The sequence below is a fragment of the Xenopus laevis genome, chromosome 4L (genome assembly GCF_017654675.1).
Source record: "Xenopus laevis strain J_2021 chromosome 4L, Xenopus_laevis_v10.1, whole genome shotgun sequence".
NCBI lineage: Eukaryota > Metazoa > Chordata > Amphibia > Anura > Pipidae > Xenopus > Xenopus laevis.
The window spans coordinates 52,987,774-52,999,981 of NC_054377.1; the positions used below are offsets into that span (position 1 = coordinate 52,987,774).

Here is a 12,208-nt window from a genome sequence, read left to right on the forward strand (position 1 = left end):
TATGGCTTATTTGGCAAAAAAAAATGTCTCAGAGGGAAAGTACACTCACCACTCTGACAACTAACGGACTAAACCAACTGTCATTCCTGAGGTGTAAATTCACCTCTCATCCCTGTTCTTAAATCATGACTTATTAATACAAGTTAAAAATAAATTATTTTAACGTGAGGCACAGGGGTCCCCAAACGTTACCTACTTATGGGGTTGCTGTAGAAAAAGTGTATATTTGCTGGCAGCCCTGCATACCTGCCAAATCCTGGGTCTGTGTCCCACAACCAGAGCTAAGATTAAAGGTATCTCCAAAGTCCATTTTAGGGGAAAATTCTCCAAATTCACTAAAATCAGTGAGAGAATCAATATCTGTTAGCCCAGGGGGCATTACCAAACTGTTTCCCTTCTTTTTTCACTAAAATGAGCATTATTTGACAAGAAAATCTCTCAGGGGAAATATACACTTACCTCTCGCTGCAATGCCAACCAACGGACTAAACCAACTGTCAAACCCCTAGTTGTAAAGTCACCTCTGTTCCCTGCTCTTAAAGGGAAGTGTACCCTGTTGATGATTTGGGTTTATATGGCATTTATTTCTGCTTAGATGTGCAGTATATACATAGTTTATTATTTAAGCATAGCATTGCTTTATATTTATGGCCTATTGAGTCAATGCAGTTAACTCCCAGCATCCCCACAGGAATATCTAACTTGAAGCCCATGATTGAATTACTGTTATTACTAAGCAATTCCTGTACTTGTCTCTCTGTAACTCACTGCTGCTATATGTTTCCCTTGCAGCCTAAAGAAGCCTCTGCTCCCCACGCCCAATGACAACATGTATATTGGTATCTACTGCCCCACGTTCTGCAGCACTTTTTCCCAACTCCAAGGTATCTCTATCCATCTATCTGTCTGTTCATGTAACCAGTGAAACAGTACAGCATCCCAGACAAATATTTCCTGGCCTAGAAGCACATCTTCAGCTTTATCCCCGAACTTGTTAACTACCACCAGCATAATTGAACAGGTATGGATGTTTTATTATATCTATCCATTATATCTGTCTGCCTGTCTTCTTACCATCCATCCATCTATCTGTCTGTCTATCCACCATCTATCAATCTACATGTCAATGTTTACCTAGTTATCTTTTTGTTCTCTTGTCTGTTAGCCTGTATCTGCCTCTCTTCCGTTAGTGTGTATATATGTATATATATATATATATTAAAGATATTAACATTTTCACTCTCTCCATTGTACCAGATACAATTGGTTTATTCACTAGTAATGCCCCATTTGCTAGACATAGAAAATATCACATGTACAAAGAATCACACAACGTCTGTGTTGTCAAGATAAGTGGTATGCTTTACATACAGTTCTACAGGGCTTGTTTCACTTAAACTTGACATATTTATAAATGCTTTCTTTAAAGAGTTTATATACTTATACATGCTCACGCAAAGCTGACTGTGTGTCATGTGAGTGTAGCAGGGATTCGATATGAACAGCACCACAATGTCTTGTTATTATAAAAATGCCTTTATTGCACACTTATAGGGCATTACCGGGCGGGTGGTAATGCATTTGCTGGTGGGAAGTGGCCACTAGAGAACCTGCACCCATACAAAGTAAGAAGATTTAACAAAGTTGTGCTGACTATTTTGCTTACAGACATGTCATGTGAGTGTAGACAGTTAAAAGGGGATTAATTACATTCACATTTCTAACCCAGTATTGAAAATAATTCTTATTGACATGTTTTCAGTTGTTGCTACTTGTGGATTCCAAGCCCTTTCATGTTCTGTGGTGCATAGGCAAGTGGGAAATTGACCCCAGACAAACACAAATTCCCTGTTAAATGGTCGGCTAAAGAAGTTTTCTTTGGACTTTACAGCTGCAGATCCAACATGTGGTCATTTGGTAAGTAGCAGAAATTCATTTTGTTCAATATATTTCTGGGCCGGCTGATTATTTCCAAATTCTGTAGTGAGGGTCAGTGTTTAGCCCAGCTCTCTGTTCTGGTGGATCAGTCTAATGTTACATTTCTTTTGTCTCTCCTTTAGGAGTGTTGGTGTGGGAGATGTTCAGCAAGAGCAGGAAAAAATCTTTTCAACTGGAAGCTGTGGAGAAAATCTCAGCAGGACTGAGGCTCTTCAAACCCAAGATGTCTTCTGAAAGGGGGTACATGCAGATGAACAACGGCTGGCAAAAGGTATGAGAGTTTAGGTTTATGTACACTGTTAATGTAATGAAATTAAGCAGTCACAGATATTCTGGTCCAATACAATAGTGACTTTGAATATCACTAATATACTATTTCTTATAATACATGAGTGATACTCTGAGTTCCTTGTATAACTCAGCCTGCAGCCTTGTGTCTTTATATGGTCACAGACCAGCATATTAGGAGGTGGGGATTGTATGCCAGACCTCAAGTCTGCCACACTGGGGGGCAAGGGACCAAATTAATAAAGGGCCTGCCATAAGTGGCTGTGGTTTAACTTTCAATAGTGCACTCTGTGCTGTGTCAAAGTACAAAATACAGCCTGCTCTTCCCAGTACCATTTGTGGCTGATACATACAGTAAATGAGGGAGGTTATTGCTTTTAGAGAGAGTATCTTCTTGTAATATCCCCATAAACTCCCCATCCCTTATGTGGCAAATTTATCTATATCTGTTATACATCTAATGCAGCAAGTCAGCCAATACTGTTGTCTTTATTTATGTTGTATTCAGTACCATGGAGAGTAAATCCAATACCATTAGCCTGACAAACTTGTGTCTTTTACTGCAAACCCCATATGGGAATCTGAGTATCACTCATATTGTAATGGGATAATGTACCCCTACTGTAAATGATAAGGTTATTAGAAGTCACTGAGGGATTGTTGACCATATAAAGGCACAAGGCTGCAGGCTGAGTTGTGCAGGCTACTCTCAGTATCACTCATGTATTATAAGGGATAAAGTACCCCTATTGTAAATTATAGTATAAGGATATTAGAAGCCAGCTAACCATTCATCTTACATTGTATCCCTTTAGAGCAATTAGCACCTGGGCACCCTTACAAGTTAAAAAAAATGGGGCCCCAAAAGAATTTTTTAAAAAACATTGGTGGCAGGGGCCTATATTTATATTAAAATAATACACCTATTATAATAATACATTGGTGGCCAGGATTAAAAAAAAAAAACAAAAAAACTTGTGGCTTCAGGACTTAATTTCGCCTCTTTTCGTGACTTTGGGTCTTTTTGCCACTTCAGGACTTCAATTTCGCCTGTTTTCGTGACTTCGGGTCTTTTCACCGCTTCGGGAGTTCGGCTTCGGCACTTCCACATTTCGGCTGTTCGGGACTTCAGAAATGGCCGCAGTCTTCAGCGATGTCAAGGGGAGCCCAGCTCTTTCCCTGATGGCTGCACTGAACGTCTGCTTAGTACAGGGGATGTGTATAGTGCCATTGCTTGATAGTATTTTCTCTATACAGGCTATTTGTAAACTTATTGAGTAGGCTGTTCCTGCTGAATTGTGCTTTGCAAGTGGGATACCTAAAGTATACTGACATTGTTTGATGGCATCTTTTGTAATGACTATGCTATGGGAAAACATGGGGGACCGTTCTTGCTAAATTGTTTTTCAATACAGGAAGATACCAATGCTGGCATCGTTTGATGGTTTCTCTCAATACAGTCTATGGGGAAGCTTAGTGAGGGGTCTGTTCCTGCTGAATTGTGATTAGTACAGGGGGATACCTCAGGCATACTTTACAGTTAGGGGCAGTAGCGTAACTAGTTGTTAATGGGCCCCAGCAAATTCAGTTTAGGGCCCCAAAACATTGATAAGTTGCCTTATTGATTGACTAATTGATTCATTTTGCAGTAGCTGGAGTGACACAAATGATAAATCATATGGGAGTATTTTCATCTTGGGTACCTAAATTCCTGACACTTAGGTAGACAATTTAGTGTCACAAAGGCTTATAAGATTTCTTTAAACAAACATATTATACAATCTGGATTCAGCTGGAACCCTTGATCTGTAAGTAATAGTTTTTTCCATGGGCCCATACCTGCTTTGAAACCTTCTGATATATATTTAATTTATCACAGCAAATGGGAACTCTCTTGTTTTTTCTGCATCTTCTGGTTTGGGTTCTGTAGAAATCTTCTTCTGCCTGGTAACACTGGTTAATTGTGCTAAACCTTTCTATGTAACAATATATCTGTATGCAGTGCTGCTGATTTGAAGCAGTGACACTATCAAGCACATGAGTAGTGAATGGGCACGCTGAATTCCAGGTCTCTGAAAAGGAAATTGCCAGATTTTAGACCCATTTCATAAAACAGAAATGTTCTTCCAGTATTTGTATGGTCTTGCTGTTTCAGCATACATTGGTTCCCGTCCTCATCCATCGGGGGCTCTGCTTCTTGATGTTCCCTGGCCTCCTTACTGGCTTCGGAGCAGCCACTCGGGTCCATCAGGGATGACTCCTTTGATGTTTCACATGGGGCTTCCTCGTACATCGTACAGGACACCTCGCTTATGAGTATAAAGGCAATGATTAATGTCATTGCTTTTGGACATATTCATTTCACATTAGTGCTTAGAAGTTATTGCGTACAGCACAAGGGTAAAAAGGAATTCCATAAGTTCCAATGAACAGAAAAAGAAGATCTTTTCTATGTTAAGAATAATGTATCATTGACCGTATGTCTTCTGTTTCTCCAGCTCTAGTACCGGGATGTTCTGTCCTTTGGCTAGCCTCATCAGCGGGGTCAACTGGAATTTCAAGAGATGCTTCTCCCTCCTCGCTGGACTCCACATTATCTGTTGGTACGTCACTATAAGGATAATTAAAGAAATTTTAAGTTTCATTTTTTTAATACATATATTTTAAGTGGTTTTTCATCCCTGTTAGTACCATATGTATGAAGGGGAAATTAGCAGCACTGACAGAAGGAAATGTATCAATTCCAATGCTATAGTAAAAAAAAGGCCTTATAGCTATATATAAGATTTGGACTCCCACATGGACCTTACCATTTGTCCTTCAGTCTCAGATATGCTCAGCATGAGGTTGTCTTCGTCTGACGGGAAGTTATGCCATCTGTAGGCTCGCTCACTATATATTATAAAAGAAAGAACAATTATTAGTTGTTACCGTCCAAACATTATCCTGTATCAGAAGAAAAAAGTTTGGGAAGGCTTAAAACATTCCACATACCTGTGGAGATCAGCTCCACCTCCCGGTGGTATCAGAACTGGTTCCTCTCAGAAATGGAAAAGCTGAATCGTGTAAACAAAAGCCAATCTACGTACGTGTGAAGTAGAGTCACTGGAGCACTGTGACATCTCTTTGCACTTCAGCTGCCAGTGGCCTCTGCGCTGCTGGAAGTTTGTCACTTATGATATGAAGTGACAGGGCCACGTGAGGGACTTCTTCCAGATTGTCCAGTAACATCTTGCAAAAAAGTGAAAGGCCAGTTTATTTTTTTATCCCAACTCAGTGTGATGTTTCCCTGTAATAACATTTTCTGAATTTTGAAATTACTTGACCACCCTGCTATGTTCAGCAGAGACAAAGCAAAAACAAACTTCCATATCTCACCTGGGCTCTCGCTATTGTCTCTCAGGGCAATCGCCTCATCTGGCTTTCGAAGGGCCCAGAGTAAAGCCTTTTAAGCTTCTTCCCTGACTCCTTCCAGATCTTGTTTGCTTGAGCTAATATCTTCTTGCCGCTCGGTCGATTCATCGAGTCTGTCAGCCCCAGCTGTCTGGATTCTTTCAATAACAGTGTTCTCTTAAATCAGGAATTTGGCCTGGACAGTATGAGTTGGTCAACGATGAAGTAAGGAAATCGTCCTGAAAGGTGAAACAAAACCCGTGAGAAACATGAGGGCAAATGTTAAAACCTATATTGCAGGTTGAATGGAGTGATGTCCACCGTGCCCTACATGTTTATACAACTTGTTTTTTAGAAAGCCTAGTTGCTCAATTGGATGGCCATTATTGCCTTTAAAAAGTTATATTATATCAGCTGATGAACGGTTTCTACGTATGTGCTACCTTGTGGGCAGAAGTCTACGCAGAACTGCTTAATACTTTGCTACGTACATGGAAGCTTCTCTATGATAAAGGCTGAAATTTGTTACACCGAGCTGTGCTTATTTTGACAGCATTTTGCTATGCGTCTACTTGCCCACAAGTTATTGGGTTCCTTGTCTTTTCTACGTCCATGAACGATTGTTATTCTGACTATGGATCCCTGTGGTATATGGGGACTTATTTGGACTTGTCAGTGTGCTGGGAAAGGCAGCTTAAATTAAAAATTTTTTATTTTTAGCTATTGCTATATATGTGTTGGGTCCAATGAGTATTCCACAATGCTGATACTGTATGTATATATTGGGCGATGTGTGTATCTATATGGTTCTGGTTATAGTGGCTTCGAGCAGCGGAGGCCCAACCCTCACGATTCTACCTTCTCGACGCCATTTACGGTGTCCCTACCCAGGTTTGCCTCCCCATTGCTTAATACAGCATTATTGTTGCTACTGTTGGGTTCTAGGGTTTAATTCTGCTCAAAGTTGGGTCTGAGCAGAAAGGGTGGGTAATGTTTTCCATCATTTTGGCGGTTAGCATGGGCTGGGCTGTAAATAGTTCTGTCATTTTTTTCTCAGGTAGCTCAGGCAACAGACACGTAATGGTCATGAACTTCTGATAAGCTGTTTAACACATGGGAACAATATAGATTATGGCCTAAACCCCTTTCAATTTTCAATTTTAACATGGAATGTTTGGGGCCTTAATGACTGTTGTGAAACGAAAGGTAGTGTTAGATTTTGTCAAAAAAAATACATTCAGAGGTAAACATGTTACAAGAAACTCACCTGATAGGGAGTAAAGTGTTAACTCTAAAAAGACCGGGGGTTGGTTGGGCCTTTCATTCCTCCGTTTCAATATATATGGGGGAGTAACTACACTTATCAGAAATACAGCGAATTTTCGACTCATTTCTGTACATTCAGCTCCACAAGGGTGTTCTGTTTTATTCACTGCTATCTCAACATGAAGTAACTATTTTTGACTAATATTTATCTTCCACCTCCCTATTCTGACAAATGTATTATTCAACTAATGTCTTATGTAGCAGATTATCCAAGGGCCCAAGTAATCGCCTCTGGTGATTTTAACACTGTATTGGATGATTGTATGGATAGACAGTGTATCCAGGGTACAATCCAGGAGATTAGATCCACTAACCTCTCTATGTTAATGTCTACTATGGGTCTTCAAGAAGCATGGAGGCGTATGCACCCACAAGAAAAGGTTTTTTCCTGTTTTTCTCATATGTCCCTATCTAGGATTGATATGGCTTTTGTCTCTAGTGATTTACTTCCTAACATCCGTACGGCCATTTACCTCCCAAGGGGAATTTCAGACCGTGCCCCATTGCAAGTGATTTGGGATAATGGGACCCCTTTGCATTCTCAGATTCAGTCATGGTCCTTTAATCCTATTTGGTTGGACATTATAAATAATGATGAGGGATTAGAATTAAAATAGAGGATTTTCTTTCACCATAATTTAACTGCAGATAATATTGAAATAGCTTGGCATACCTTTAAGGCCTACTTTCGAGGCCTACTACATTCTGAAATCACTGCAATTAAAAAGCTTCTGCACGGGATGAAACTAATTTAGAGCAGTGAGTTTGGCAATTGACTGTACAGAGTCATATTGATCCTAGCCCACAGAACTTCCAACTTTTAAGACAGGCTGAAACTGAGTATAATTCCCTGTTGCAACAAAAAGCTAAGAGAGGTTTATTGTTTAATAGAGCAAATTTTTTTGAACATAGTGAAAGAGCGGGCAAGTTACTTGCTTATCTCTCTAAAACGCATGACACTCCTCCTATAATTTCTGAATTTTATGATGATCATGGCCAGCTCATCACCACAGACTAGTCTAATTAAAGAGACCTTCGCTAATTTTCTATAAAACACTATATATGTCCATATTGCAAAACAGTGCACAGGAAGTTTCACAATTTCTGAACGAGGCCCAGCTCCCTCAGCTCTCACAAGAACTAAATCTTTCTTTAGGTCAGGATATTTCTGAGCTGGAAGTATATGAGGCCATTAAAAGTACCCAAAAATGTGAAACAGTCGCCTGTTCATTCCGCATGCTTCGTTATATGTCCCGGATATGGTTAATGGCACTACAAATTACTAAAGAGCAACATACAGATCCCCGCACTCCGTTATGGAATAATTTAATACTTTTGGCCCAAATGGGTAATATGAAAGTTTGTCTGATAAGGCTTTGTTACAATAGGGGACATATGGTCTGAACGGGGCATCTTTACGTTTAGAGACTTACAACAGTCTACTGGATTGCCAGGAAATTGGTGGCTTCAATATTTGGGAGTGCGACAAGCCCTTATGGCTACGCATCATTTAAAGGCTATACAGTTCAATGAGAATAAGCTGCTCACCTATTTAAATAGATCATCCACTAGGGGCTTAATTTCCAGTTTATATGCAGTGTTATTGCAGGCTAGTAATGATGCCCCATTGGAAACTCTTCAGATTAAATGGGAAACAGCAGTGGATATTATTCTAGATGAGGAATGGCAAGAGGCCCTTGAGTCTCCTCAAATAGTCTTTGTATGTTATAAATTGAAATGGTTCAATTATATTACATAGGGCGTATCTTACTCCAGTAAGATTGCACTTGATAAGCCCTGCTATACCTGAGGTCTGTAATAGGTGCATTGTGGAAAGGCACGTTAGTACGTATGTTATGAGAATGTAATGTTATTAAACCTTATTGGGCTGAAGTTTTAAATCATCTAGATAATATTTCAGGGGTTGTCAGTCTAGAACATCTAAGGTCTGCTTACAGAATATCCTGGGTCGTACGGTCTCTAATCAGTATATCAGAATATTTATTCAAGAATCTCTCTTCTTGGCTAAAAAACTTATAACCCAAAATTGGAAAAGTAGAACCCAGAAATTCAAGTATGGATAAATATCATACAGGATACTTGTAATTTTGAACGTATAATTTACTTTAAAAGGGGTTGTCCAGATAAGTTCTATAAAATATGGGATAAATGGGTTGATACATTTTCCCAAATTCAAACTGTTAATGCTTAGTGAATAATTGGCTATTTTATTCAGCCTTTCATTGTTATATGAATAGGATGCTAGTGGTGGGTATTCTGTTGGGTGTGCAGTGAATTGCTCTTAATAACAAAGGTGTGCAACAGGAGCATATTTAATATTGACTATAATTTTGTGTTTTATATGTTTGTAAACATCTGTAATACTGAATACGAAACACTTTTTTTCTGCTTTTGTGACTGCTGTGCAGTCTAAAATGTCATTCGTGTCATTGTCTAATTTGGAATTTGCCAATAAAAGCTACCTGAATTTAAAATAAATAAATAAAAACATTTAAGTAACATCCCTATGCATCCCATTGACACACAAACTTCAGTGTCTGTATAGAATACTTATTATCCTAGTAATATTGCTCCTTCCCTCCATTCCTCTTAACAGTAACCTAAGACTGCCACATGTTGTTTCATATATATTCACATACCCACCAACTAAATATAACAGTTATTGTAAGTCACACGTGTATCCCCAATGCAGCCTCCTCCCAATGCTCAAAACATTAAATGAAAGGCTTAATATTTCCATCACACTTACCATATCAAAACACTGAGTTTTGCAGGGAAAAGCGCCCATTTTCACTCCTACATGGAAAAAAAAGATGTTTATATTTAGGCATTATAAAGAGATTAATTCTAAACAGCACAAATAATTCAGGAAAGAATGAGTGATAAAATGAATCCTCTAATCAAAAATATATTGTTGTACATCACTTTAGGGCTGTGGAACATGGGGGCATTTGTTCCCTTACTAAACCATGGATTTGTCGGCAAACCGACCTACCGTAAACACCAAAAGGACAAAGGCAGAAGGCAGTTTCCAGCGATATTGGTGGATCACCTCATGTGGAAGATACAGCATATTCCACATGTTAGTAAAGGGAAAAACATTATTGGGAAATTTGCTGGCCTGGCAGCACAGATTTCCTCATGTACCTTTAATTTAGCCTTAGAACAATAACGACAAGGCTTATGAGGGAATAGGTTCCAGATCCAAGTACCTCTAAGGTGATGGCAAGGTGAAATGGCCTCTCTTGTGGGCAGCAAAGCATCCAAAAATAACATTCCCCATTTCTATTAGTCACATGTGATTTGGGTTAGAAAGCAGCGCGAGTACAAAATAGGTGTTCAGTAAGGACATAGGTGTCAGGCTATATTAGGGGAATAAGGTCAATATGGGGAATTAGGTAGCATAAAAGAACCCTGAAAGCAAATTTTCAAGATTACCTCTTAAGTGAAGTTCTTCAGATGACAGAAGATGAGCAAAAAAAAACCCAAAAGCCCGAGATGTTTTGGCTTTTGGCTAAAATACAGGGGCCGGCACAAGGCCGGGGAACCCCGGAGGGTCTCCCTCTTTAGATTGTGGCTCTCCTTAAATGTGTTCACAGACAAATGTAATAATCTGAATTAAGGAGATGCCAGAAAAAAAACCATCCAAAATCGCTGATAAATTGCTAAAAAAAATAAGCAATCCGCACACTGTAGCAATCTGTATAGGGAAGAGAAAAAATTGACAAATTAGCTTCAGAGATAATGCATGAATCACTTAATATTTCCTATAAAATACAGAGGAAGGCAGAGATCTGGCTATTTTACCCTTAACTCAAGCTTTGTGTCATTCCCATCAGGTACTGACCATCAGTTTATACAATATAGTACCTCATAGCAGTCAATCAAAAATTAACATTGGTACAGTGAGAGTGAAGTACATCAAGAGTCAATTCAAGAGTGAGTTTATTCTCATTTCATCCATATACGTTTGTACATTAAACAGTGAAATGAACAACGTTCCTCTAGGACCATGTTGCTACATAAGATCACTGTCCAAATGCAGATTGCCCAGTGTTCACCCCTACCCCCCTGCTATAGGAAACATTTAGCAATCAAATATTATTATTCATTAGTATTCAATACCATGTACCTTGTTGCCCCCCCCCCACACCACACACATATTGGAAGATTTGAAGGGAAAGGGCATGCGAGAAATTGTTATTCTGTAAAGGAAAAAACATTGCTATGTATTCCATTAAATTCAGTTGCAAGGTTGGTATATCAGAACAGGGCAGATACCCAGGGACAGAGGAACAAAACTCTACACAATTCTAAGGAGCTTGTTAATACTGGGCATAAATATAAAATATTTATGGGGAGGCATGGGGGTCCCCAAATGTTATCTGTTTATGGACTCCAAGTGGGAAAAGTGTATATTTGCTGTCAGCATAACTGCATAACTGCCAAATCCTGGGTCTGTGTCTCCCAACCAGATTAAAGGCATCTCATAAGCCCATTTTAGGGGAAAATTCTATAAAATCTGTGATCGGAGCAACACTCGTTCGTCTGGGAGGGCATAACCCAACTATTTCCCTTTTATTTCTCTAAAATATGGCTTATTTGGCAAAAAAATGTCTCAGAGGGAAAGTACACTCATCACCCTGCCAACCAACGGACTAAACCAACTGTCAATCCTTAGGTGTAAATTCACCTCTCATCCCTGTTCTTAAATCATGAGACTTATTAATACAAGTTATTGTGTAAAAGGAAAAAGCATTGCTATTTATTCCATTCAATTCAGTTACATGTGAAGGTTGGTACATAAGAGCAGGGCAGAGGGACAAAACTATAAGGAGCTTGTCAATACTGGGCATACAAATAAATTATTTTATTGTGAGGCACAGGGGTCCCCAAATGTTACCTACTTATGGGGTTGCTGTAGAAAAAGTGTATATTTGCTGGCAGCCCTGCATACCTGCCAAATCCTGGGTCTGTGTCCCACAACCAGAGCTAAGATTAAAGGTATCTCCAAAGTCCATTTTAGAGGAAAATTCTCCAAATTGCCTAAAATCAGTGAGAGTATCAGTACCTGTTAGCCTGGGGCCCATCACCAAACTGTTTTCCCTCTTTTTTATAGCTAAAATGAGCGTTATTTGACAAAAAATCTCAGAGGAAATATACACTTACCACTCGCTGCAATGCCAACCAACGGACTAAACCAACTGTCAAACCCCTTAGTTGTTAAGTCACCTCTGTTCCC

General features: G+C 39.3%; 1 protein-coding gene across 5 annotated transcripts; it reads left to right on the plus strand.

Annotated features, from left to right (window-relative positions):
• The first annotated feature begins 875 nt into the window (after nt 1-875).
• LOC121402817 (tyrosine-protein kinase ITK/TSK-like) lies at nt 876-3,466 on the plus strand. Of its 5 annotated transcripts, none has more exons than XM_041589557.1 (5): nt 876-1,021; nt 1,555-1,677; nt 1,763-1,917; nt 2,061-2,209; nt 3,263-3,466. In XM_041589557.1, exons 3-5 carry the CDS (start codon nt 1,905-1,907, stop codon nt 3,407-3,409), a joined length of 309 nt encoding a protein of 102 aa, XP_041445491.1. In that variant the 5' UTR covers nt 876-1,021; nt 1,555-1,677; nt 1,763-1,904; the 3' UTR covers nt 3,410-3,466. The 5 variants fall into 5 exon arrangements, with proteins under 5 accessions (XP_041445491.1, XP_041445492.1, XP_041445489.1 ...); XM_041589558.1 differs by having other exon boundaries at nt 1,555-1,625; XM_041589555.1 differs by having other exon boundaries at nt 1,555-1,917.
• The last annotated feature ends 8,742 nt before the right edge of the window (nt 3,467-12,208 follow it).

Coding starts and splice junctions, on each gene's coding strand:
- LOC121402817 (XM_041589555.1), top strand. Junction 2,210..3,262: donor TGAACAACGGCTGGCAAAAG/GTATGAGAGTTT, acceptor TTGCCACTTCAG/GACTTCAATTTCGCCTGTTT.